The sequence below is a fragment of the Mustela nigripes genome, chromosome 2 (assembly GCF_022355385.1).
Source record: "Mustela nigripes isolate SB6536 chromosome 2, MUSNIG.SB6536, whole genome shotgun sequence".
Classification (NCBI taxonomy): Eukaryota; Metazoa; Chordata; class Mammalia; order Carnivora; family Mustelidae; genus Mustela; species Mustela nigripes.
The window spans coordinates 32,383,396-32,410,630 of NC_081558.1; the positions used below are offsets into that span (position 1 = coordinate 32,383,396).

The 27,235-nt window shown below is 43.2% G+C and overlaps 1 protein-coding gene and 1 long non-coding RNA gene across 11 annotated transcripts in view; one reads left to right on the forward strand and one right to left on the reverse strand.

The window, feature by feature from the left end:
* Positions 1-27,235, reverse strand: part of ADAMTS9 (ADAM metallopeptidase with thrombospondin type 1 motif 9) — a 164,252-nt gene that overhangs the window by 34,578 nt on the left and 102,439 nt on the right. For 3 of the 5 annotated variants that reach the window (XM_059390099.1, XM_059390102.1, XM_059390101.1), the window contains exons 29-30: positions 17,685-17,852; positions 10,770-10,943 (exon numbers count right to left, since the gene is read on the reverse strand). In XM_059390099.1, coding sequence (XP_059246082.1) covers positions 10,770-10,943; positions 17,685-17,852 — 342 coding nt within the window. The remainder of the gene's footprint in view (positions 1-10,769; positions 10,944-17,684; positions 17,853-27,235) is intronic. The other 2 variants (XM_059390103.1, XM_059390104.1) reach the window with 2 other exon arrangements.
* Positions 10,870-27,235, forward strand: part of LOC132011477 (uncharacterized) — a 36,289-nt gene continuing 19,923 nt past the window's right edge. For 5 of the 6 annotated variants that reach the window (XR_009402386.1, XR_009402388.1, XR_009402385.1 and 2 more), the window contains exons 1-2: positions 10,870-10,960; positions 18,363-18,441. This is a non-coding gene — a long non-coding RNA (uncharacterized LOC132011477). Of the gene's footprint in view, positions 10,961-18,362; positions 18,442-24,524; positions 25,439-27,235 lie in introns of all 6 variants that reach the window. The other variant, XR_009402390.1, reaches the window with a different exon arrangement.

Sequence of the window (27,235 nt, forward strand, 5' to 3'; positions counted from 1 at the left end):
TTTGAAGTTTAGCCTCGTTATCTGTGTTGCTAAAGGTTTCTCAAAGCCTATCCAATCTAAAGCATCTGTGTCACTCAGCATTTGATGACTCTAAACTACCTTGGAAACCACAGTGAGCTAAGCCAGGGAGGGGCCTCCTGTTTCCTTCACACAAGCACCACACACTCTGTTTTCCCTCAGCCTTACCTAACGCACCAACAACTGAGAGCTATCGTTAGCATGGTATCTTTGAAACTTTCTCTTTTTAGTATTTGGGAGATCCACAGAACCCCCCCCCCCCCCCCCCAATCTGTCTTTGTCTTCTGTCACACATCCTTCTCTTTATTACCCATCTCATCCTGAAGGCATTTCAGTTTGGGATCCAGTCTGACTCAGAAATGTCTTTCCAGATACCCCATGCCTTTCTTTCTTTTTCTTTTCTTCTTCTTCTTTCTTTTTTTTTTTTTTGGTATTAAAATACATGTAACATTTACCATCGCAACCATTTTAAAGTGGATAATTCAGTGGCATTTAATCATCTGTAATGTTGTACAATCACCATCACTATGTTGTTGCAGAACATTTTCATCACTCCAAAAGGAGACCTCATACCCATTTAAAAGTCAGTACTGACTTCCTCAACCACCAGTTTGTAGCAACCACCACCTGCTCTCTGTCTCTATGGGTTTGCCTTTTTGGAAGGCCATAAAGGGATGCCAAAGGGCATAAAGGGAATCCTACAACACGCAGCCTTTTATGACTGGCTTCTTCATTTCGCCTGATGTTTGCAAGGTTCACCCATGTTGTGGTGGGTATCAGGGTTTCATTCCTTTCTCTGATCAAATAATCATCTGTGTGTGGCTATACCACATCTTGTCCCTTCAAATGGTACTGGACACTGGATTGTTCCCATCTTTCAGCTCTTGTGAATGATGCCACCACGCACATTCGTGTCTAAGTTCAAACACTGGATTTCAGTTCTCTTGAGTCTACCCAGGTGTACAAGTGCTGGGTCATGTGATGTACCCCGTGTCTTTTGTAAGCCACTTTGTAGTTTTAGGAAGTAAAAGGACTATGTGATATGTCCTGGTAGCCTTTCCAATCTGCAGATTTAACTCGCTGTTTCTGTTACTTGGATACAAACTGCAGGGTCTAGGGTGTGGAGTCATTCGAATTTTTCTGGGGGTACAAATATAAATTGAAAGCTCTGTAGCATTAGCAAGGAGAAGCAAATCACTCCCAAGACACCTAATTCAACCCTTGCCTGGGGTTTCCTGGGCCTCTGGAGTATGCTGGGCACTATTGTGAAGTGAGGACACTTCTGTTTATTTATTTAAAAAAAAAAAAAAAAAGCTGAAGGAGTTACAGACCCACTGGATGCTAAAAAACAAAACAAAAGTGTGGTTAATCTGTGATGTATAGATAAATGCAAAAGAAATACTTAACTGCCCATAGAAAAAGTAATTTCTTAGAAAAGCAGGACCTAGGAGACTCGGATCCCGATGACTGAGCAGCCCAAACGGGACTAAACCTTTCGGCATGCTCTCCTTTCCACCCATCCCCAGGGCCACAGTCTGTGTCAATAAGTAACACTTTAAAGCAGAAATGCAAAGTTTCCTAGACCCCTGTTTGCTTTTTAAGTGCTTCTGCCTTGGTCTTTAAGAAAGGTTAACTAGCATAAAAACTCTCTTGCCAACAGTGGAAAAGGGAGTTGGGGAACCTCATCGTGAACATAACTTTAAGAAAAATTAAGCTAAGTGAATGAGTGACTTGTCCAGTGCTTTGGAATTAGTCAACAGCAGCTGTGAAGGTCACCTACCTGGCAAGGTTCTTCTCCCGGGGTCCTGACTTGAGTACAGGGGCTGGTGAGTAGAAAGCCAACCCATCCAAGCTGCTGCATTTCATCAGCTTTTGGGAATATTACTGCCCAACCCCCAACTCAGGATTAAGAACTCTCTCCTCTGTCCTAGAATATGACTTAGAATGTTCTAAAAACAGCCAGAAAGTTCAGCTAGCCTCATTTTAACTTCCAAAAGGTTTCCTCCATTCTCCGTGCAGCATTGAGAAAAACAAAAAATGAAACAAAACAAAAAAACTATATACCAAGTGTATAAGTAACACCACCGGCCTCCTTGAATTTGAGGACACACTGGAATTCAGAAAGTCAGTGGTCATGGAGGCCAGGCTAAGTCGGGTAGCTTGCTCATTGTCCTGAACGCTACATATGCCTTTAAAATGTGCTGAAATTAACAGGAGGAAAAGGCCTGTCCAAATCTGAGAGCAGAGAAGACCTAAAATAAACTTTTAAGGTACTATTTTATTTAGCCGGATAGGTCGACCAGAGGGTGATGGTCTAAAAAGGGTCATTTAATGCAATGGGTAGAAACTGTCCTTCCTAAGAAATGGTCATGAAGTTGCTTTACACTTTTTCTGTGAGATGTCCTAATCATGGGTAGAAAAAAAATCACTTCCCGTTGTCACAAGCTCTACCTTTTCAGACTGCTGATTTTCTTCACGGATAATATAATCTGTAGTGCCATTTCTAGTGCGAGACAACCACCATGAGCTAGTGTGTGGACAGAAGAGTCACAGAACAAATCAGGGCCCTGACAGCACAGGGTTCTGTGTGTGCTACGTAGAGTTTTTATGTCCTAAGGAACAGCAATTATAAGTCAGTTTATCTAACAATGCTTTGAATTAAAAAAAGAAAAAGCAGTTCTTCAAATGACCAATAGGTTCTTTCTCATAGCTCATTTTAAAGTTAGGTACATGGAATATGGACATCCTTGTCCTCATCAGTATATTTGCAGGGGAAAAAAGCAGAAATAATAAGCGTGAAGACATCTGATACCTTGAAAGTTACTCGCCCATCCAACCAATAGTTGCCTGGGGCCAAGTTCTATGTTGGGCCCTGGGCTACAGTCTGACATCTTCCTATCCACGTGCTCTCTCTGTTATGACACTCAGATGGCTGCTACTCCCACCCAGTGGTCCACAAAGCAGGACAGCTGGCTACTTTGTGAGCACTGGTGTTCAACACTTAGGGCTGCCTCGTATGGCTGTAGGAGCAGACATGGGTTTCATAACGGAGCATGATGGCTAAAGAAGCCGCCAGGGTCTTCCACAACTCTGACAGCAAGAAAGAAGAAGGACCAGCATCCAGAATACACCCAGTGCTAAACGGGGTACCCAAGCACCAGAGGATGAGGAGGACGAGTGACTGAGGAGATGGGTTAAGCAGGCAAGGAGGAGAAGGGGACATTGGCAGGAGGGTCTCAGTGCGCCTGGAGGCCAGAGGTGAATGTCACGGGGCGGCAGGGCATGGGAACGGCCACAGCAGCTGGGGGAGGTGACAAGTTCCAACTGCGATGGGGATTTCGGAAGATGGGCAGAGACCAGGTCAAGAAGGGGCTTGTTAATCTCCCCCATGGTTTGAGAGAAAACCTGAACCCTTGCCTGGCCGCCAGGTCACGTCCTAGCTTGGGCGCTGCTGTAGGTCCAATTTCATTTCGGCCTTCTCTCTGCTCCTGCCGTGCTGGGCTCTGTCCTCTTCCTTCTATCAGGAATCGCCTCCTCCTGCCCTCCCCCTCCAACCACCCACCTGAGGGAAGGTAGGACTGGCCTGTCATTCTCCGTCTCTATCTCGGCACCGTGCCTCTTTCTGTGCCTGCACTGTTGTTGACATTTGGCAATTTCACAGAACGTGTCTGTGCGCTTGTTTTCTGTCTCTCCTCCGTGAGCCCATCGATTCCAGCCCAGCAGTGTCAGAGTCTCTGTTGCATCCCTGAGGCCTAGAGCCCAGCTCTTTGCAGGTGCTGGATAATGATTTCTTGAGTAAATTAATGAGGGAAGGAGCATCAGAGGGTCAATGTCTGGTGCTTGTACACACACCCAAACCTCATCACTCCCTATTGGAAACTTTGTAAAATGTTTGTCACTAACTGACCAAAGGCCCGCTGCTCTTTTCTAACTTTTCTGAGCTGAGGAGGTAAACTTGGGACTCATTCTACAGCTGATCTCAATAAAAGCCTTTGGAATCCAAATATGTATGAGAGTGGTCCAAGTCTCTGCACTGGGCCAAACAGCCACGGGGTGGGCAGTTCTGCGAAGGCCGGACATATCTGAGCACAGCTTGTCTGTGGCAATGTGGCAAGAAAATAAAGGATCTGTTCTTACAGGAATAACAGTTTGCTTGGCTGTTTTAAAAGACCTTTGAGAAGATCATGATTCTAAGGGGTTAGGAAATGTATTGCTCTATAATGTCTTTCTTTTTCCCTCCCTCCTTCCTTCCTTTTTTTCTTCCTCCTACCTTTTTTTGTCCTTCTGGTTCATTCATAGGTTCATTTATTCAAGAAGTGTTTTTAGTGCTCTAGGTACTGTGCTAAATGCTGGGGAGAACTCTAGTGAACAAACTCTCTGACCTCAAATGGGTGATAAAGTAGACAACGAAATCAGGCCACCACCGTTCAAGATGCTGACTGCTCAAGCACAGTCTTTCCAGGTGCTGTGAGCACTCAGAGGAGAGCCATCTGACTCAGTTATTGGTGAGGAGATGTGATCTGCAAGGGCTTCTGAGAAGTGACATCTTAGGTGAGGTCTGAAGAATAGGCAAAGGTGACCAAAGTAAGGGAAGGAGTAGGGCAGCCTCGTTGTGATGCAGAGGCACTAGGGGCAAGAGAATAGTTGGGGTAAAGGTGAAAGGAAGAATACTTGCCAGTCCTGGGAGATTTACTCCTTAATGCTGGGAGACATGTAACCCACATGCTCACAATACAAATTTGATTAAAGACCTCTGCTGCTATAAATAAGCTTATATGTCAGATTATAATGCAATGAATAAGTAAATCATTTATGACAGTAATTTTCAAATGACTATTGCCTCATGAGCATTATATTTCTAAAGTGAGCAAAACTGAGCATGGGGAAGTCAAATAAATTGCCCAAAGTTGGCAGGTGATATTAAAAGCCCAACATTTATGTCTGGATACAGCATTTTTCTCTTCTCCAATTATTTGCCATCCATCTACAAGCCCAAGCTCTACTTTTACAGTATCACTAAGGCACACTGATGCCCCTTCCCTGCTGCTCAGGCACCAGGCCTCACAATGAATGAAGGAGGTCCCCTGAGCTGCTGCATCCCATCAAGACTGCCCCAACAACAGGACTTATTGTCAACCAAGGGGACCAGGAATTTAATTGTTTGAAGGATGTGAGAGGCTCACCCAGTCAAGGGAATTGTACTTTATGCCAACTTTTCAGTAAGAGCCTAGACAAGCCATTAAAAAGGAAATAAGATAATTCAATGTAGATGAATGTTGACATTGGAGGCAACAGAATATAAAATTCAGAGCGTGTGTTCCAGAATCAGGCTTCCAGGCTTCAAATTCCAGTCTTATTACTTACTAAATGCATGAACTTGGATGAATTAACCTATCTAAGCCTCAAATTTCCTCATTTTTAAGTGAGGATGAAATTTTAATTACTTCATTAGAGAGTTATGGCAATGTTAAATGAAGTCCTCCACATAAAAATATTCAACACAGTACTTGGCCTGTAGCTTAATAAACAATAAGATATTTTTATTATCAGGACTGGCCACCACCCTATATAAGTCTGGAGGATGGAACTCATATTGTAACCTATGGGAATGGTAGCTCTTGAATTGTGCAGTGCACAACCTGTGCAACTGTGTGACTGCATAAAACATCCTGATGATTATGCTATCATGGGTGTGCAGACCTTGTGCTCACCACAGTGGACACCTGGATTATTTCTCAAAATGAGGAGGCCACTGTTTACTATGTGCCCAGCATGAAATACATCTTGCTAACAAATAAGTGGGTTTTAATAATTCACAGGAGGGAAGCAAAAGAGAAAAATGCACACTCAAAAAGCAAACAAGAGCTCTGAAATGCTTGCCAAGGACTGCTAAGAAGAGTACTTCCTGTATTGGTGTAGGAGGTCTCCAGCACATCGCATCCAGTGGGCCTCAGCTCTGAGGCTGGGCCTTGGCATCCTCACTGACATCAGCTCAAGGTGTCACTCATGGAGGGTAAGAAAGTCAAGACACACGTCTGCTCAAGGTGTCAGGAAAGATGGTAGCAGAGGGAATGGGTAGGCGCAGAGGTAGGAGGAAGAGAGGAGGCTGAGTGCTGTGACTGAGGAAGGTCTGAAGGGTGCCGTTCTACTCAAGTGTGCTTTTTAACAAGGATACCTTTTTTTTTTTTTTAAGATTTTATTTATTTATCAGAGAGGGGGGGGGGAGAGAGCGAGCACAGGCAGACAGAATGGCAGGCAGAGGCAGAGGGAGAAGCAGGCTCCCCGCCGAGCAAGGAGCCTGATGTGGGACTCGATATGCTGGGATCATGACCTGAGCCGAAGGCAGCTGCTTAACCAACTGAGCCACCCAGGCGTCCCAACAAGGATACCTTTGATCATGAAATTAGGCACAGTGAATAATTATACCAGGACTTTGCCAGACACAAACAGGAACTGCCCACAGGTAATCAAGACTTAGGATCCAGTCGCTACCAACACTCACTCTAGGCTTAATTGCTGTGAGGACATTCTAAAAGGGAACCCAGCATGTTTTACATAGGCTTTTTGATGGGTCTTGTCCCTTCTCCAGCTGCCCTGGGCCTCACTTTGCCAATTCAATATCAAGTGAGGGCGCCCGCTAGTGTTCTACCCTCTCTTACCACCCAGGTCCACCTTTCTCAAACTTTGCACTTCCGGTTCAGGCAGGGGAGAAAGCGTGGTTGCAGAAGAACTATTAGAATCTGCTTTACTCAGTGCCTAAAGATTCTTTTGTCTTTATGAGAATGGTTAACCTTTCACTTTTAAGTATGGCCACAGGTCAGGCCATCTGCGTAGGTGTTCTGCTTGCTAGCAATATTTGAGGAATGTTTTTAAAGGATCCATCTGCATAGAACATGCAAAGATGCACACTTCTAGGCCTGTTTTGTAAGATCAGAGAAGGGACTTCCTCAGTGCATACTTGGCAAGGTTTCCACTCTTTGGAATTCAGAAGGAATTGTAAATGGAGCTTGTATTTCCTCGATTGGCTCTAGCATTTTCAAAAGTTGGCTAAAGCTTGAGCAGTCAGCTTAGATTCATTTCGGAACACTCTCTTACTTTTTGTTCCTTGGAAGTGTTACACAGGGTGGAGTGTGGCACCAGATGAAGAGGGAGAGGGAGAAAGCCAGCAGTGGTGGGTCTGAAACAAGACTACAAAAAGAATATAGAGGTCACATCGAGGGAGACAGAGATCAGGGAGCCTTGTCTTCCTTCCGTATCTGATATTACCAATCCCCAAATCACTCTGTCATCGCTAAATTCCTCAGAGCAACTCTGCATCATCATCATTATTATCCCCATTCTACACATGGCAAACCCTAGGATCCAAAAAAATCAAGAATCCTTGTTCTAAGTCACATGGCTAACAAGTCCCAGTCCTGGGATATGAACCAGGTCTGCAGAATTCCACAGCCCCTGGGGCTCCCAATAACTTGTGTGGCTCAAGTGAAATTAATTTGAAATTGAACTACTTTAGCCATTCCTCCACAATACTGTCTGGTGGAGGTAAAAAAACATATAGAAAGAAAACAAGCAAAAAGTTGAAGAGACAGAAGAAGTGAATGCCTGCAAATGGATCCAATCCATTAGGAGGGGTGAGGGAGAGGGAAGGACGGGGCAGAAGGCTGATCCCCACATGGGTTAGCAATGCAGTTGTAAGAACACAATTCCATTCACAATTGCATCAAAAAGCATAAAACACTCATGGATAAATTGAACCCAGGAGGTGTAAGACCTATACATTGAGAGCTCTGGAACACTGATAAAAGAAACTGAAAATGACACAAATAAATGAGAAGAAATTCTGTGCTCATGGAAGAATTAGTATTGTGAAAATGCCCCCATTACCCAAAGCAATCTACAGATTTAATGTAATCCTTATCAGCATTCCAAAGGCATTTTTCACAGAAATAAAAGGAACCATCCTAAAATTTGTACGGGACCACAAAAGGCCTGGAAGAGCTAAAGCAATCTTGAGAAGGAAGAACAAAGCCCAGGCATCACGCTCCCTATTTCAAACCATATTATAAAATTATAGTGATTAAAACAGAATGGTATTGGCATTAAAAAAGAACATCTAGATCAATGAAACAGAATAGAGAGTCCAGAAATAAAGTCACACAGATCTGGTTAATTCATTTACAACAAAGAAGTCAAGAATATACAATGGGGAAAAGCCAGTCTCTTCCATAAATGGTGGGGAATTCCATAAATGGACAGTCACATGCAAAATAATGAAATTGGACTCCTACCTTATACCATACACAGAATGAACTCACAGTGGATTAAAGTCTTGAATCAGAAAGATTTGAAAACATAAAACCACTGGAAGAAAATATAAGGGGTATGATCCTTGACATTAGTCTTGGCTATAACCATTCTGAATGTGACACCAAGAGCAAAGGCATCAAAAGTAAAAATAAACAGGTGTGACTACATCAAACTAAAAAGGGGCAAAGGACCTGGCCAGACATTTCTCAAAAGAAGACATACAAAGAGCTAACAGATATATGAAAAGATGTTCACCATTGCTAGTCATCAGGGAAACGCACATCAAATTCACAAGGAGATACAGCCTCATACCTGTTAGAACAGCTATTAGCAAAATAGCAGCAAGTGCTGCTGAGAGTCTGGAGAAAGGGGAACCCCTGCACACTGTGCATGTGAATGTAAATTAGGGCATCCTCTATGGAAAATAGTATGGAGAGTCTTCAAAAAATTAAAAACAGGGGGCACCCGGGTGGCTCAGTCAGTTAAGTGTCTGCCTTTGGCTCAGGTCATGATCCTGGGGTCCTGGGATCAAGCCCTGCAATGGGCTCTCTGCTCAGTGGAGAATCTGCTTCTCCACCACTCCCTCTGTGCTCTCGCTCTCTCTAGTAAATAAAATCTTAAAAAAAAAAAATTGAAAACAGAACTACCATATGATTCTGCAATTCCACTTCTGCACATTTCTCTGCAGGAAATAAAATCACTAACTTGAAAAGATATCTGCTCCCGCCGCCCACGTTCACTGCAGCATTATTTACAACAGCCAAGACGCGGAAGCAACTCAAGCGTCCATCAATGGGCATATGAATTAAAAAATGTATATATCTATATCTACATCGACATCTACAATGGGATACAATAGCCATAAAAAGAAGGAAATCCTGCCACCTGTGACCCCACAGATGGAACTTGAGGGCACTGTGCTGAGGGACATCAGTCAGACAGAGAACGACAAATACTGTATGGTGTCAATTATATACGGAATCTTAAAACAATCAAACCTGTAGATAGAGAGAACAGATCAGAGTGGCCGGAGGGGATGGGCAGGGGCTAGGTGACTGGGTGAAGGGGGTCAAAAGATACAAATTTCCAGCTATAACAGAAATAAGTCCTGGGAATCTAATATACACAGGGTGGCTATAGTTAACAGTACTGTATCATACATTTGAAAGTTGCCAAGAGAGTAGATCTTAACATTTCTCATCACCAGGAAAAACAAAAAACAAAAAACAAAACCTGTAACTATGTGAGGTGAGAAAATTTAACTATAACACTTATTAAAAACATACCATGGTAATTATTCTATAATAGATACATATATCAAATCATCATGTTTTCGCCTAAAATAAATACAATATTATATGCCAATTATATCTCTATACACCTGGAAAAAAAAACAAGGTGGTATTGCTAGGAACACTTGTGCCAATTTTTTTAAAAAACTGCAGTGGTAGTATCTCAGAATGGTTTACATTTAGAATCAAGTCTTACTCCTTCTACTTGCTGGGCATGTGACGCTGGGACAGATGACACTGGTTCTCAGAACTCAGTTTCCTTGGCCGCAAAGTGGGCTGATAATAGTGACACCCATTTTGCCTAGCAAGGGGATGAGCATAAAGTTCAGAGCACTGAGCCCGCCACGGTTTCTCCCTCTTCTAAAATCCATTCTTGGTGGGAAATTCCTTATTATTCATATCACTAAAGCGCTGACAGCGTGTACTTTTTGTTTCATTCCAAAGTCAGAGGACTCCGTTTTGCTTTCTTATACTCTTTCCCCTCTTTCTACAACGTGTTCTCTTCTGGAACCAGACCTTCCCTCTTCCTCCAGAGTCTTACCTTCTCTAGCCAGACTTTTCTCCAGGGACACACAGTGTTTTCTTGAACTAAACATTAACTTGGAGAGGGAGAAAAACAGGTCTATCCCTGCATCCACTGAGCTGTTTTTCAGATTCCATCAATTTTTTTTTTTAAATGTTGGAAATGCTTCACTAATTAACCAGGGATTCACAAGAGTGTCTGTCTTGGACTTGACAGTCAAAGTCACAAAAGGAGACACACGCAGAGCAGGTCCTACCTGGAGTCTGCCTTGTGGCTGGTGGAACTAATACGGGATGCCCAAGTTGGGATATATGTATCGAAAATATGTCTTCTATCTCCCCCTCCTTTTGTGGAAGATAGCTGTATGCATTTGGCCCAAGGCCTGATACAGTGTTTCTGGAGGCAGCCCGACTTGGAACATTCAAGAACACAGACGTAGGAACTGCATAAAAAGGAGGAGCTCTCCCACCCTGGTCGGAGCGAACTGCTCCTCGCCGTCTGACAGCAAACCTTCTGGGAAAGAGCCAGCCTTGTCACCGTGCTTGAAGTCATTTCAGGATAAAGGATGTGGTGATTGCAAGGGGCTGAGCGAAACGCCTGGCAGGTGCCCACTTCATGGCTCTACTTACTTCTTGCCATTCCTCTGCCCTCCAAGCATAGCGAGGACACGGCGGGGCTTGGCAGACGTGCTCCGACTCCGGTCTGGTATACGGGTTGCAGTCGGACTCTCTGGCTATTTTGTGAGCTCCCATCTGACAGCCTACACTTCTCCGCCGTGTGCCTTGGCCGCAGGATACGGAGCACTAAGAAGAAAGACCGTGTAAGTGGGAGCTTTGGGTCATTTGGTGGGGGTGGGGTGGGGAGTATGTGTGAGTGTGAGTGTGTGTGTGTGTGTGTGTGTGTGTGTGTGTGTGTGTGACAGGGGTGGAGAAGGGTCACAGGCATGGGGAATGCACTCCTAATCTAATGACTTTCACCACTATTACAAAGCTTTCTAATTTCCAATGAAAGGGACCCAAGATAATATCTTAAATCTGCAAACTTAACTGTGGTTCAGAGCTGGTGAGTTAGATATGTATTCGAGTCTTGGGGAATCTCTAAAGTTACCCAAACTCTTGGAGACTGAATGAGGCTGGGAAAGATGATTATAAAACATTTAATACCAATCTCGAAATAAATAGTGCTGCCATGTGAAATAAAAACCCCAAATGATTTCTATCCCAGAGGACTGGAAGTTCTTGAAAATTGGAGACACAGTGCCGTTGTACAAGAAGAATTTCTTGGCAGATTAAAAGTATAACCCAGGGAGAGTAAATCACGAAAGCTTTTAGGGCCTTATAAGTAGAATTATTTTCTCCATCGCTTCCTTTCCTTGCTCCTATTTCCGGAGACAAAGGAATTTTTTTTTTTTTTAAACTACTGAATTCACAGAAGTATTAAAGCCTATTTACAACCTTAGATGGATACGTATATGGAGAATAAAAGCTGACAAGGAAAAACCATTTCCTTGGGCGGGCATCATGTTTCCAACCCTTGAAAAATACTGTTAATCAGGCTAAACATTTTGTTGACCAAGTTGCAAAACACCATATTAAGTCAGCAATTAACTTTCCTTTAAATTAATTTTTTAATGGTTTCCTCATTGTTGGGTTTCATAATCTTACTTATGGGCAGGCCAAGAATTATTGTCTTTATTAAGGTTTTGACAGAAACTACAGGCAACATTTGCTTGGAAAGAACAGTATATTATTATACTGAGCCATTTAAAATTGTTACCAAGTTTTTGCGATAGCTTGGCCTCCATTAATTTGTCTGGCATTGAGAAAACAAACTTAACGTACATTACAGCTGCATTTCTGAGATGAAGTCTTAAAGAATAGAATCACGATCTTTTCAATTAGAAAAGCATCCTTGTCCAATTAACCTGCAGCAGGATTTGTCTCGCTCTGAGGTTAATGGGAATTTACTAGCGAGAAGCACACCCAATAGATTCTGCTGAATAGTAATTTTATTTTCATTTCAGGTTTTGAAAAAAGAGCTGATACTCTTTAGAGAGCAGCTCGGGAAATCATATCATTTCCGATGGGTCTATGCTGGGCAAGAGCTTGAACGTTCACATCAAAGCTAGCTGAAGAGAAGGAAATATTTTGAGGCAACACAGCTACTATTGTTTGGGTTTAATTGTATTAATTGGATTGAATGAGTCTGTGACCCAGAAGAAACCAGACTTTTAAAGTCATTATGTCCTGGGTGGAATGGGAGGGTTCCTAAAGACAAGTGATGGCCTTGTCTACAGAGATTGACCATTTAATGCTCATGGGAGCTACATGTTTCATATTCCCATTGATTACCCTAGAAATGAATGAACTGTAACTTGGGGGAGTCACTACGTGAATGACAGAGAGGTTCCAACATCATCATCATCAACAACAAACACCAACAACTAAAAAACCCTTTGGATATATATATATGTATACACACACACACACACACACACACACACACACACGAATATCTCTAGACACTCCCAGAAGAGTGTATTTAAATGGAAATATAAAGAAAGACTAATTAGGTAGACAAGTTTGAGCACAGCATAGGGCTGATATATATTCAAAATCTCACAACGTTTTAATAACCTAAAGAAAAAGGAACAAACATTAAAGACTTTCAGAGTCTGTACTCTTCAAGCTCTAAATAAATGAGACCTCTTTTTGATGCTCGTGTTACTGAGTAATTTACTTATGGTTCAATGAAGGCAATGTATTAAGAGCCGTAAGTACCCAACATTAACCAAAAATCACTTCTTCCAGTGTTCAACAATTTCTCAAAAGGCAAATAAAGACACAGAAAGGTTTAGTGATAGGCTAAAAATTGTTATTTTTATAATGTCAAAGCCAGCTTGGAAAGAAGGAAAGTTTTGCCATGACTTAAGTGCACATAAAGTCTAAAGTTTGCCTTTCCGAATACCCTATCTACCGTCATCTTTGTTCAAAAGCAAGTACACTGAGTCAGAGTTAGTTAGTTCTCTGTGTTGGACTTTCTTCCTGTGCTGTCTCAAGGGAGGCAACAATTTGCACACAGAGCTGGCCATGCTTGCTTGGTGAATTCTCTGAGATTTGTATGGAAAGCCCATGAATAAATCAGGGAGCATTAGAGAGACCTCTGCATGACCCTGGCCATGGTGAGGATGTGGTGATGTGTGCATGTGTGTGTGCTCAATGCTTCCTGTGCTAGTACATCTTCTATTTAGTGCCTACTGGAAAAAGGTTGAGCAGTCTCTGTTAATGGGTTTCCCCCTGCTATCATTCCACCATGGAATGTGCAGGTTTGAAAGGAGATGTTTTTAGTTCTGAACTACTGAACTGGGAACTATGTTTCATCTCTCTGTCCTCCCTGCCCTGCAGAATCCCCAGCTTATAGGGGGACTTCAATGTTTATCTCCACAGATAAAAAGAATCTCTTCGTAACTTCTGATGTGTGGGGAATCATATATATATACTTGAAAACTGGAAAGTATTTTACATACTTTTTCCCAGTATTACTGTTGAAATTATGGTGGTGATGTTATTTAGAGGAGGGACGAGCTTGAGAAACAACTATATGAACCAACTCTAATAAATAATAAGAGTCCCAACAATAATAGTGACCTTTTAACTTAGCACTTACCATGTGCCAGACTCCATACTAGGGTTTCTCCACCTAATAATTCTTTATTGTTTGGAGCTGTCCTATAGCCACTGTAGGAAGTTTAGCAGCTTCCCTGGGCTCTATCCATTTAATGGCAGTCATGTCTCCCCTCCTCCACCCACTTGTGACAACCAGTTCTGTCTCTAGACATTGCCAAGTGTCCAGAGAGTATAAAATCACCCCTGAGAGCTGAACTGCATGCTAAGCATTTGACAGAATGTATCTTTTATACTTCCTAATAAGTCTTTTAGAGAGACCCTGCACAAAGATGGCAAACAACAGAGATAATCAACTCCAGCAAAGACAAAAACACAAAGCAGTCAAAGTGAATTCTGCCCTAGGCAATGGGCCATGGCTACTCTGGATTAGAATTTGGCTTCCAGTTTTAAAATATGGTGCTAATAGGATGCAGTCTTCTATACTACGTCAGCAAGAGTGTGGGTGAGAGGCCTGTATTCAAACAATTCAACATCAATGCTTACAGTTCAAATACAAACGAAATAATGGAGAGTACACAAGCGACTCTCTTTCTCATCACTGACTATGTGCATAATGTGCATATGGTTTCCTTGATTTCTCAAAGGACACCAGCTACACATTCGCCATGTTTCTGCATGAAACATTAGCAGAATAGTTCAGAATCAGACGCTTACAACCAAGCTGTAATTTACAAGAAAAGTTCTAACCGAAAACGGCTGGTGGATTCATCACGCAATTCGCCAGCTCCCATTTTGGTATTAGCACTGAAGGGTTTTTAAAATTTAATCATTTCCCTCGATTGAAGACACGACCAATGGCAAGACAAAGCATTGTGTTTTGCATCACTAAGGGAAAGAAGGGCTATTTTAATTAAATCATGGCATTCCATTGGTTGTTAGATCTGTTCTGAGCATACAGGGTTTCAAGTGTGAAAAAGACATGTACCTTAAGACCGAGAAATGAATCGACCGAGTGAATTCATGATCGACAAGCAATGACAAAGTGGTACTTTTATTCTAATCTGATCATTCATTCTTTTGATTTCTGACCTTCATTTTTTTTTTAAACCTTTCTATACGAATGGATTAAACAATTTTTATTCTGCAATGGTTCTATAATCATGGGACTCCAAAGCCTTTGCATTTATCAAAACTGAATCAAGAATGTGATGCCGATTTTTGACTTAAAATTTCATGGGCATCCCTTATCTCTTGATCCAAAGCATCTCAACAAATTGAATGTGGAACTTCTAAAAAAAAAAATGCTTTAAAATTTTAGTGAGGATGTTTTCCAAAATAAGCTTTCCTTTTATTGGAAAGATTTCCTTGACAAATTCAAGATTTTCAAAAGATGTAGAAATGAAACATTCCACATTAAATCTCAAAGCACCAATTTCGAGGGTGAGACTATGAAAATCAACACAGCCTAATATTCTATACGTCCTATTATCCTCAGACATTTCGACGTGATGAGAAATGGCCCTAATTCTTCTTCCTACCTGGAATTGATGACGACTAGAATGTTGTATCAGCAGAAAACAGAAGGACCAGATAGAGATAAAATCTTCTCAACATTGTTGCAAATGGATAATCATTGCTCTTGCTTCAATATCACTGCCTCGGGGTTATTTGTGTTTACCAATGGATCATTAGTAAGCCAATAATCTTTAACCATGCAGACTGTCTATCTCCATTAACCACTGCATCTGATTATTTTCAGGCATACTTCTAAATCGCATAAATCAGATTTTTCCCATGTAGCACCTTGTTTTGCCTGCTTTTATAATTCATTTCTACAAATCAAATCAGGGCATTACAAAGCTGGCCACAGACCATTACATAACTGTGTTTACTTGCATTTTCTACAAAGGTGACTAGACTGTTTTAGGCAATCATTTTGAACAGGTGCAGTCTTTTCTAGGGAGGCATTCTGATAATCCTATTACCTTATGTTCAAAAAAAAAAAAAAAAAAACCACCCTGCCAGTGTTCAAACCTAATCATCCCAGCTTTGTAAGCAATTTTAGACTTCCCAACAAGATCCCAGAATATTGGATTAAAACTCACTGTGTTTACCAATAAAGAGTGAAAGATTCTTTTCATCATCTCTATATTGAATAAATTGGCCTATAAAATGAGCATCATTTTCATGCTGCAAACTTAATATTCAGGGCATGATGCAAATAGATAAGTAGAGGCCAAGGAACATAAAGAAGAGCAACAGAGCATGAAAGTCTACAAGAGGACAAGCTAATTAGTGCCGTATCTCCAATAATGTTAGCTGCGGGCTTATACATGAATTGAATAGCTCTCCAAATAAGAGGGCTGGGAGTTACAGATGACAGCAGTCACTTAGACAAGCCATTAAGGATGACCCATACGAAACACTGCCTTGAAATCTGATCGCTTAGGGAAGTCAGAGGAAGAACTCGCTTTGGTTGGACCCTGAAGCTTTGACTGTTGAATTAAAACAGAAACAAGAACACAGGATCATCATGAGAGAGACCTTAAGAAGGATGAGGCTGCTCTTCTAGGGAATGATGCAAGACGTGTCTTGCATTTCTGTGAAGGGGAGTAAGGCAGGGGTGGGGAGGAACGCCATGTGGGACAATGATGCCAGCTCAGAGCATTTAAGAAAAATTCACATTTCTAGAGGAATTTTCCATTAGTCATGGCAAGATGGAGAATCCCCGACTCCTCCCCACGTTAACACAGCCGTCCGGAGCTTCTCTGAGGCTCTGGGGACTCAGGATGCAGGCTCTGAAAGAACCAAATCTGGAACCTTCCAACTTGGAACCTACTTTTCTATTGATTCTTAAAAGCCCTGGTAATTCTCGGCTGCACTGGAGAACCACAATTTCAGTGAAAGCACAAAGAGGCCAAGCAACGGAGAGGAAGAGCAGTATGAAAGACAGAATATACAAAACCGCACCTTATTATTGTTAAGCAAGCACCTTCAACCAGGCTGAGAGGATGGGCGAGTGAGGCAGGAAGAGATCAGCCTCCAGGCTGCTTCGGTTCACACATCAGTTGTTTATAGGTAAACAGAAGCTTCTGAAAAGTTCCTGGCTAAATACAATAGGGAAATTCTCTCACCCAGCTCCTGTCTAGATTACCAAATGTTTAGAATTAGTGGAGTGTGACTGTAATTGCTTTCTTGGGAACTTACCACCCCCTTCTTTCCCCGTCCGAGAGACACATCACATTCATCCAAAGAAAATATTTCTCTTGAGGGCCTCTTAGATTTAAGACCCCTGAATTAAGCACTCGGCATTCATTTATGGCATTAAATCCTCACAAGAGCTCTATGAAGTAGGCTTGGGAAGGTTAAACAGATCACCCAAGGTCACGTAGCTAGAAAATGCGAGAGCGCTCCTCCTTCTGTCCCCCACCTCTGTTGTGCAGAAGCAAAGGGGGCAGAGACCTAGTCACTAATCCTTCACAGTGGCAGTCCATGCTGTAAGCATCTCGATCCTGACCCAGTTCCTGCCAGGTGAGCAGAGTCAAGTTTACAGCAGTCTGAGTTCGTGGTTATTGAAGTGGTAGAGGGGACTAAAACACGCCATCAGCGAAGGCATCCTGAAGGGCCACTCTGGGCCAGAGGGCTGACACCTACAAGCACTACTACTTAGAATTCATCCTCAACAACCATCCTGCTGGAGGCATTCCGCAAGGCACCAAGGGCTGAATCCACAGGCCCCAGGTCTCCCAGCTAGCAAGCGCGCTCACATAGGGAGTGTCCCCTTCCCCGTCGGCCCCAAGCTCCCCTCTGCAAAACCGGAACTGTGCAGAGAAACACAGCCAACACGCTGGTGTCGGCCGGCCACGTGGCGGAGGGAAGAGGGAAGCAGTCGTAGCGTAGCAGAGAAGCATCGCTCACCTGACTCCAGGCGCCAGCCTTCCATTTGGGGCATCGTCCTCCTCTGCACTTTCTGAGCCCATTTGGCTTAGCAAGGTGTTTACAGTAATCACTTTCTAAATGGCTTCCATCCTTTGCCATGCAGTAAACATTTCGTTGCTTATGCCCTCGACCACAAGAGACAGAACACTGAAATATAAAGCAATGGCAAGGTTGTTGTTGTGGTTTTTTGTTTTTGTTTTTTAAATCACATGGAGTTTGATAAAAACCTGAGTAGTGAGATGTTAAGATCATATCTAACACGAGTCATCATCCCCCCTTTTCTAGAGCCATTTTAGGTAATATCGCAAGGTTCCGCATGGCAAGAAGGTGGCCTTAGGGGGAAAAATGTCTGTAGCCTTACAGCAGCAATCCTGCATAGCATTTTGGGTCACCCAAGAGTGTGGGCAAATCCTGACCCTTCGGGCAAAAAATAAAGCCAATGAACCAGAAATTACCACGAAATTCTGATTTTAAGTCCCACTATGAATTCGTAAGGATTCCTGTTGCACATCTCACTTTACGCAATCTCTGATCAAGATATTTCTTCAACAAAATGCCTTGTGATACACTGATTTGGATAAAGGTACATTTCCAAAATACAACTGTGTCCAATTTCCTAATTAAATGATTTAAAGGAACTCTTTGACCATTTTTCAGAGGATAAACTCTCATTTTCCCAGTCGGTTGGGGAAGGAGGTGAAAAAGCCACGCTAGAAACTGAAAGGTAAGCGTGCAGGTAAGTCTGTGCCAATTTGGGGAGGGAGGCATTACCTTTCAACTTTGATCTGCAAGTTCACTGAACTGTTTTAAATGTGACCTTGTCTGACCACATCTAAGAAACTTGACTTTGATTTCAGATTAGGTTTCTCAAAAAGGTTTAGGAATCAAAGTGCCCATGGAGTCAGGACAAAAATTTGATATGACAGCTTCTTGCGGAACAGGCAAGAGGCTGGCCCCAGTGAGTGCACTGAGACATTCTACGTCCATTTGCCTCATTAGCGATTACAGAAGTCATTACCACTTGGATCATAAGCCTGCTGGCTCAGGTTTTCAAGACACATTATTTCCCAATATAACGTTCTTGACTTTTAGAGGGAAATGAGTTTAAGAATGAAGAACAAAATGTGAAAATGCAATGAAAACAGATTTCAAGTGTCATTTCCTTCTATTCAATATTTCTCATTTCCCTCACTAACTCTGTGATTTTGTTAACGGAAATTACCGAAGTGCCCTTTTGTACCTCATAGATAAATAGCGCCCTGTAAAACACGGAGCCGAATATTAATCCAACTGCTATTACCAAGCACGTTCAAAGTTCTATCATTCATAAATGTGCCAGACATCTTACTCTAATAAGCACAAATCATTACAAACATTTCAATAGCAGCTAGTAGATGATTTTGCAATATGTATATTAATAGGTTTGGCTGTGACTGTTTTACTTCAGGAAATGGAAACATTGCTGGCTGCCTTTGAGCTCTGTCTTATGAGAGTATTACGATTTGGAGTTGTCATTCTGAAAATCTTTTTTTTTTTTTTTTAAGAGTTATTTATTTATTTATTTGTGAGAGGGAAGTGGGGGGAAGGGCAGCAGAGGGAAAGGGAGAGAAAGTCTTAAGCAGATTCTATGCTGAGCGTGGAGCCTGATGTGAGGCTCGATCTCACGACCCAGAGATCAAGGCCCGAGATGAAACCAAGAGTCGGACGCTCAACCGACTGTGCCACCCAGGGGCCCCTGGAAATCTTAATAGACTACACAGTGTAGAAGGAAGGAGATCAATTTAAATATTCATACCAGAACAAAAATAACCATCTTTCAACCTACAGAACTTTCAGGTATATAAAGCCTTGGGACCTAATTCTGGAAGGTTTTTAGAATGAAGCTCCTAGGGGCACCTGGGAGGCTCATTGGTTAAGCATCCATCTTCCATTTCAGTCATGATCACAGAGTCTTGGGATCGAGCTCCCCATCGGGCTCCCTGCTCAGCAGGGAGTCATCTTCTCCCTCTCTATCTGTCCCTCCCCCCTGCTTGGTGCTCTCTTTCTCTCAAATCTATAAATAAAATCTTTTAAAAAAAATAGAATGAAGCTCCTTGAAATACTCCTACAAACCAGTGGTCTAATGACTTGCATACAGAAAAATCTCTACTGTTAATGGACTAATTTTAATATTTAGAAACTTAACCTTGACAGATAACAAATTTAATTTGAATAATTTCAAATTAAATTTGAACTTGGGATGAATTCCTTTGTTCACTCAATAAACACATGAGTGCCTACTAAGTTTAAAGATCTATGTGAAGGGCTGGCAACACAGTGATAAGCAAAGCTGACCGTGCCCCACCCTCATGGAGCTTCCAGGCCAGTGACGGGGACCAACACTGACCGTGTGTTGACAAAAATAAACGCCCGCTTGGCAACGGAGAGGAGTGCTCTGGGGGAAGCCAGCTGCAGTGGTTGCAGGAGGGCTCCCGAGGCTTCCCCCAGGGCCAGACCACACAGAACTCACAGGTCATAATCGTATACTTGGATTTGGAATATCACTACTGAGTTTTAAATCTGGGCAAATATGGTCTGATATTTGCTGCAAAAATTCTACCCTGACTGCTGAGTGGACATTGGATGGGAATACAGCAAGAATGGAGACAATATGACAGTAGGAAGCTACTACACAGGTCCAGGCAAGAGGAGATGGTGATTCTTTTTTTTTCCTAGAGGAAAAGAGAAGGGGGAGGGACAGACAGCGAGGGAGAGAGAGAATTTTAAGCAGGGTCCAGGCTCAGTGCAGAACCTAACGTAGGGCTTGATCTCACAACCCTGAGACCATGATCTGAGCCAATACAAGAGTCAGACACTTAATCGGCCGAGCCACCCAGGCACCCTGGCGATGGTGATTCTGAAGAGGATGCAGAGGGTTGGGGTGGGGGAATTTGGTGGATTTAAGACATACTTCTTTTGAGGGAGAAATAGTGCATCAGCTGCGGGATACAGAGGAGGAGGAAGACTCAGGAAGAACTCCCAGGTTTGCAGTGTGGCTAACTGGATAGTGATGACAGGTACAGGGAAACAGCCCTGGGAGTCAAGGATGTCTTTATTTGTGGGAAACAGACAGAACTCAAAAGACCTGGGTGCGTGGGTTCAAACAGGGGCTTCAGGAGAGTGAAGAAAAGGCCTACCTGAAAACACAGGAACATGGGTGAACTTACAGCAAATCCGCCCATAGGGATAGTCAGTTCAATATATAAGCAGTACAAACAAGCTATCCATTAATAGGAAGGGGGAGAAAGAGAGTGGATGGAAACAGCCATTCAGTAATCATAGCATCAGAGGGACAGTCTAAAAGGAGAGGCAGAACTAGAAAAGGCACACTCTAGCATTCTCACGTTCATTCATGGGCCAGGAACTGCTCTAAGACCTGCACTGTCTCATTTAATCATCCCAATCACCATAGAGAGAGGTACGAGGATCAGAGACAACTGCTGTTTCCGAACTGGCGTAACCACAGTGCTTTCTACATGCCTCTCCTTCCGTGATTCCAGCCCAAGCAGACAGATGTCTGTTGAGAACAATAACAGCACAAGGAAAACAGTGAAATGATCACCATCATCACTGATAATAATTCATCTGAAGGGCACTACTGGTGCAACCGACATCTATTTCTCATGAAATGAAATGGACGAAGTAGTTTCCAAATCCATTATCTCAGGGCGCTTGGGCGGCTCAGTCTGTTGAGAATCTGACTCTTGGTTTCAACTTAGGTCATGATCTCAGGGTCCTGGGATCAAATCCCATGTAGGGCTGTGCACTCAAGTGCACAGTCTGCTTAAAGATGCTCTCTCTGCCCCTCCTCTCTCTCTCAATAAAATCTTAAAAAAAAATTCTGATGCCTTAAAATCTGGTTAACATATAGATTCGTTGCCTTCTACCTATTCCTATGTGCCTTTTTCTTATTTGGGGATTTGAATGGAACCAACTTGGAAAAAAAGAATGCAATGCTTCAGCATGACTCACCACCCATATAATTTGCCTGAAATTAAGATCTAAAAGTGATAAGGAAATTCTCAAGGTAACTAATCATGAAAACCACTTTTCATTTCATGCTTTCTAACTCACCAATGAAGAGAAGCAGCTGCTTGTAGAAATTTTCATATCTAACAGGTTCATTAGTGAGTCTTTTAGGATTTCCTAAAGAAGTTGTCATTTTGATAATCAAATAAACACAGGTTGCAGCTCTTATATGCTGAGGGAAATTTTCATCTGATCATTTCCAGCCTTTTCCAGGCACTGACTTCTGCATCGATGTGAGTCCCTCAGATACGACAGTTAAATTCGGCACATCACCTCGCGGGGGCGATTGGCTCCCTCTCTGAGGGTTCTTGGTCGGTGCAATGTGTAAGTCCTCAGATGTCAAGTCTTGCCTGGAAAGCAGGCTGTAGCAAGGATGCGAGGCTGGCAGCCAAGGTCCAGGACAGCCTTTGCCAATGCCAGGGATGAATGAAGTAAGTATGCAGGAGAATCATAGGATCAGGAGAGGCGAAACCAGCCGGCACACACTCTCCCTCCCAAGCCAGGATGAGAGCACAAGGACGTAGCCTGGGGGATCAGAGCGCCCAACGTGGCTCCGTGTGGCGGCTGGAAAACCACGTGGACTTGCCACGGAGGAAAAAGACAGGGGCTGCCACTCACCCGTGTTTATGTACTGCCCTCCACGCTAGAGGCAGCCAGGAGATAATTATGGAAGTGAAAGTACGCGTGAAATCTGTAGCAGTCATAGAAGTGTGCTGCGTGTGAATGTTGAACTGATTTGGCGCAAGTTATTTAGATTCAAAAAGGCCACCCTCGGACCACTCTTTCGGCTGGGACAGAACTACTGGAAATCACACCAGCTACCTTCTATTGAACCCTTACTAAGAATGACAAACTACTGGCTTCTGTCATTTCATCCCAACAGCAACCTTATAACTTAGAAACTATAGGGTTCCTTTTTCCAGATCAGGAAAGCCAAAGAGGTGAGATTACTTGCTCAGGGTTACAAAGCCAGGAGGCAGCAGAGTTAGGCTCGGGCTCCAGGACCACTACCTTCTGCCTTAAACGACACAGAAGAAAGGGCTTGGTTAAGAAAACAAGCTGTCCACCTCAGCAGACCCAAGGCAACAACAAAAAGCAAGGACCTCAAAGACATGTCTCTCAAGACTATTCTAGAAGCCTCTGCTTCCTCAGTCCCTCAGGAAGACAGTACCTGTACAACGTCAGTGTTTCTGACCTTACTACTTTCTTCACGGCATCTTTAACACCCAGGGAAGAAAAATGATTAGAGTATAAATATACAATCACATAAATAAAGGGCCAGATCTTCCCTTGGCTGTGGCCACACCCTCATTTTTCCTGGCCATTTTTCAGCGTTTCTTTACCCTATGGGGCTTGTCTGGTGCCACACGGCGAGTGACGGCTTCTGTTCCCTGGTGAATGGCTCTTTGCATGGACATGAATGGAAGGCCGCGGACTGTCGATGTGGGCCTGCCAATTCACCGAGGACTCATCTCTCAAATGTCTGAGCTGTAAGACATCTCAAAGATGGTTTAGTCCTTCTATTTATCTTCTAAATTCAACACTAGAGAAAAGGAGACACGGCGTGTCACAGTCACACAACAAGGAAGGAGTAAAGGCTGGCTTAGGATGCAGAGAATAGGATCCCCCTGGGGACTTGTGGACAAATACTGGTGTTCTTCACGTGGCTCAGGAACCATGGCTGTGGTGGACATTCATAAGTGGTGGCCAAGCTCCCTGCCTGTCTCCATCTTGCTCTAAAACGCAGCATTGCCGAGTCACAGGTTTTGGAGTCTGGCACACCCAGGCTGACATGCCGTCTGCCATTTTATTCTGGGGCCACCTGGGGCAAATTAACCTCTCTCAACTCAGATTTGTAGTCTGTAAAATGGGGGCCCCAGCACTGCCTACACCCAACAGAGTCACGTCACGGGGAAGTGGGACACTGCATAGAGCCAGAGCTCTTGGTGTTCTGGGCAAACAGTGTAAAAACCAATACCCATTCACAAACACCACTACTACCATTTTCTATTCAGCAGAGTCTTTTAGAATATCTCCCAACTCGTAGGTAGAAAGGTGAGTAACTTTTTTTAATTTTTTTTTTAAATCTATGTTAACTAATGGAGTCCCTGAGATTAGCATTCTCCCACGGGTGTTTGCTGAATGAAGAAGGGAACTTGGGTCAAATCTCACTCGTGAGCAGGTGAAGAGCTTTTCTTTCCAAAGGCCACCGAGCAATCCACAGAGCAGACATAAATGTGGAAGCCTCCTCCTCTTCTGTAATACCCTTTCCACGCTTTCCAACTATTACTTATTAATATGGTCTCCCTGGCCACAGAAGATAGGAAGACAGTAAGAAAAAGAAAGACCCCACATCTGAATGCCACGGCTTTTTTTTTTTTTTATTCCACCATTTCCTGCTCATACATATTATCTCAAGAGCTACTTATGTTTCTCATTTGCTTCTTGTGAGGTTATCCCTTTAATGTCCCGAAACACAACCTCCATACCGGTGACCACTATCACCGAACGGCCATGCCCTCTCTTCCTTGCTCTGCTCAGCTCTGCCTTGGCAGTGGTCACAGTCCTTTGTGACCTGCTGGGTGTGAGCACAGTGAGGGCTTCTCACAACACAAGAATGGCTCCGGATGGGGGTATTGGGGAACCAGAATGACTGGGGTGGGAGAGAGAGTTCTGCCAGGAAACAAGGGCTGTGACTTCAGGGCGTAAAGCCAATGTTGACAGGTCTGCCTGATGGCTGTTTATGTCCAGGACCACCGTGGCACTTATTACCATGAAAAGGAGCTGAGAAAGCAGGAGATTGGCAGGGAACACCAGGGAAGAAAGCAGATGCGGGAGTCACGGTCATCCCAGCCGGATGGGGCATGAGTCCACGCTTCCATCTCTGTCGTCCCCAAGACCGACAGCCTTTGCAGTATGACAAAGGTCTAAGACTGTGGGAGAAAAGGCACTCAGACTCACATGTCAGAACTTGGAGCACGCCTGGAGGCTGCTGTCAATACGACAGCCAAGTAGGTGGTCCTGTAATACGCCTTGCACAGGGGATGCTGGGGCCACGCCAACACGGGGACGCAGTAGGAAGGGCTCGTGCCCTCCACCTCTCATCCCCCCCAAGAACGATGAGGCACAGGGCTCTCCAGCTGCCCCCTCCCCATCTCATAATGAAACAACTTCAAATGAGAGGAGGGGACGTGATATTCATATTAAATAGAACAGCCTATGAAATGAGCTACACGAATTGGGAAACCCAAATGGAGGTTCTTTTTGTTCTTTTGTTCTGAGAGAATGTTAAATACTGTGATGTTTCTCCCCATCAAGACAAAAACCGAAAACCGAGACAATCTGCAAAAGCAACACCTGGTGAATTTTATCATGGCCACCGCCAGTGGTGCCCCCAGGAACCTGAGGCCTAGTACATTCCCTGGCCCTGGGGTCCCTAACAGGCCCTCTCATTCCCCATTTCCAAGCACACTGCCTATTCCGATTCTTTGTAAACTGTCTTCAGCAGAATAATGAGATTGGCATCTTTCAGGAGAGAGGTGAAAATGGTACAAGCCTACTCTGTGCTTGCTTGCCACGGGATTGTTCATGAAGGCGGTCTGGAAGACAGGGGGATAGTGGGTAAGATATTTGTGCCAGGATCCTTACTCTCAGCTGTTGCAAAGGTGAGTGACTAAGTGCCCGAGTAATTGGTGGGAAAGTTATGGCTGAGGGATGGGTGACCAGAACTTCTTGGCACTCTGAAGGAAGACCATGACTGAGGCTGCCTGGAGATGTCATTGTGCTAGAAGATGGCAATGTTCAGGGACACCCACTCATGACTTACGCTAATGTCACCGATGGTCAGGAACAGACCTGGGAAGCTGAAGTCACCTTTGGGAATGCTTTCATTGAAAAGCAAGCCATGCAGGTTCTCTCTGGACTTTCATCTACCCAACCTGTGTCTAGCCCTTAAGCCCCTTCCTCTTCCCAAAGAACTGGTCTATCTTTCAGTCATTGAAAAGACACCAGGGCAAAGTTCATGTAATTGTCTCTTCCAGTCTGGCTTTCTCTAATTAGCTGGACCTTCCTCCATTGGCTTGGTGTGAAAGGAACATCTTTACATGCCAACATGTCAGACATTCTTACACTGAAAAAGTCCAACTTTTTTGGGAGGAAGTAGTTTATGTAGTTAGTTTGCTTTTGGGTGGATGTGAATACTACTGAATAGCTGAGATGTGCATACATATCTGAGTTTGTATCCAGAGAAACAGATCTCAGCAGGAGGGAAAAAGCTTATCTTAACCATTATTAAATTACATGCTTATTCTCCAACTTTACATTGTTCTATTGGGAATTCAGATAAGACCAATTCACTGGCCACAGGCACTATTCATTCTTGTGGCTTTTCTTGTCTTCCCCTCCTGCTCACCAATTCGTTAAAGAAACAGCTCAAAATGCCACTGTGAAAGGATGAGACAAAAAGTCAAACCAGCTAAAATGTAAATGGCTGGAACATGAAACACTTGGCATTCGAAGGGGCTAAAATTAAGTTGATGGTTATGGGTGAATTTAAATTATTCCTACACTATTTGGAGATCTACTCAAGGAAACCCAAGGTTTGGGACAGAAGGAGGTGGTTGTTATGAATTTGGTTTTGGAATCATTCAGACTGGGTTTGACCAGTACTATCTCTTCTCTTGTGATTCTAAGCTGCAAAACCAGTATCAAGCCTGAGGTAATTATAGAGTGAATTTGACAGAAATAAATCATTGCCACCACCCTATACACTCTATACAAACTAGCCACCACAAGCCTCTCTATTAAGTGGGGTAATTGGGTTACCCAAGTGTTAGGATCAGGTTGTGTTGAGAAAGACCTATTTTTTTAGTCCAGCAGACTTCTCCTTAAAAATCTACCAATTCTCATCATACCAGGATGTTGTATCATTGTATCACGGGACGGGGGAAGCCAGGTCCTTTCAGGAGCACTGGTTGAGGAATTCCGGGTGACCAAGCCTAATTTCTGAGTTCCTTTGAAAACTATTTAAAACCAAGTGAATTGTTAAAATTGTTCTGTTTAAAAATACAAACATTCAGCTACCTCAGACTTTGATAAGTAAAATAAACAAAACCGGAAACCTGGCTGAAAACCCTTAGAAAACACTCAGATACGAAGGACTCAACTTCAGTGGTTTAAAAAGCAGAGGAGAGTAAACTGATTTCCACTTGGTCAAGAGCTTGTTTCGTTCATGTGTCCCAAATCAAAATCAGTATTTTTAGAATATTGGAAAGCCCTACAAGAGAGGGAGTAGGAAAGCAAGGAGCTTGGGAGTCAGGTCTGGCTTCAAGTATTACTGACCATATGATGCTGGGTAACTTACTTGCCTTCTGACAGCTCAGTTTTCCTACCTGCATAATGGACATAGTAAGGTCGATTTTGCAAATACTTTATGAGGACTAGTAATATTGCATATAAAGCAT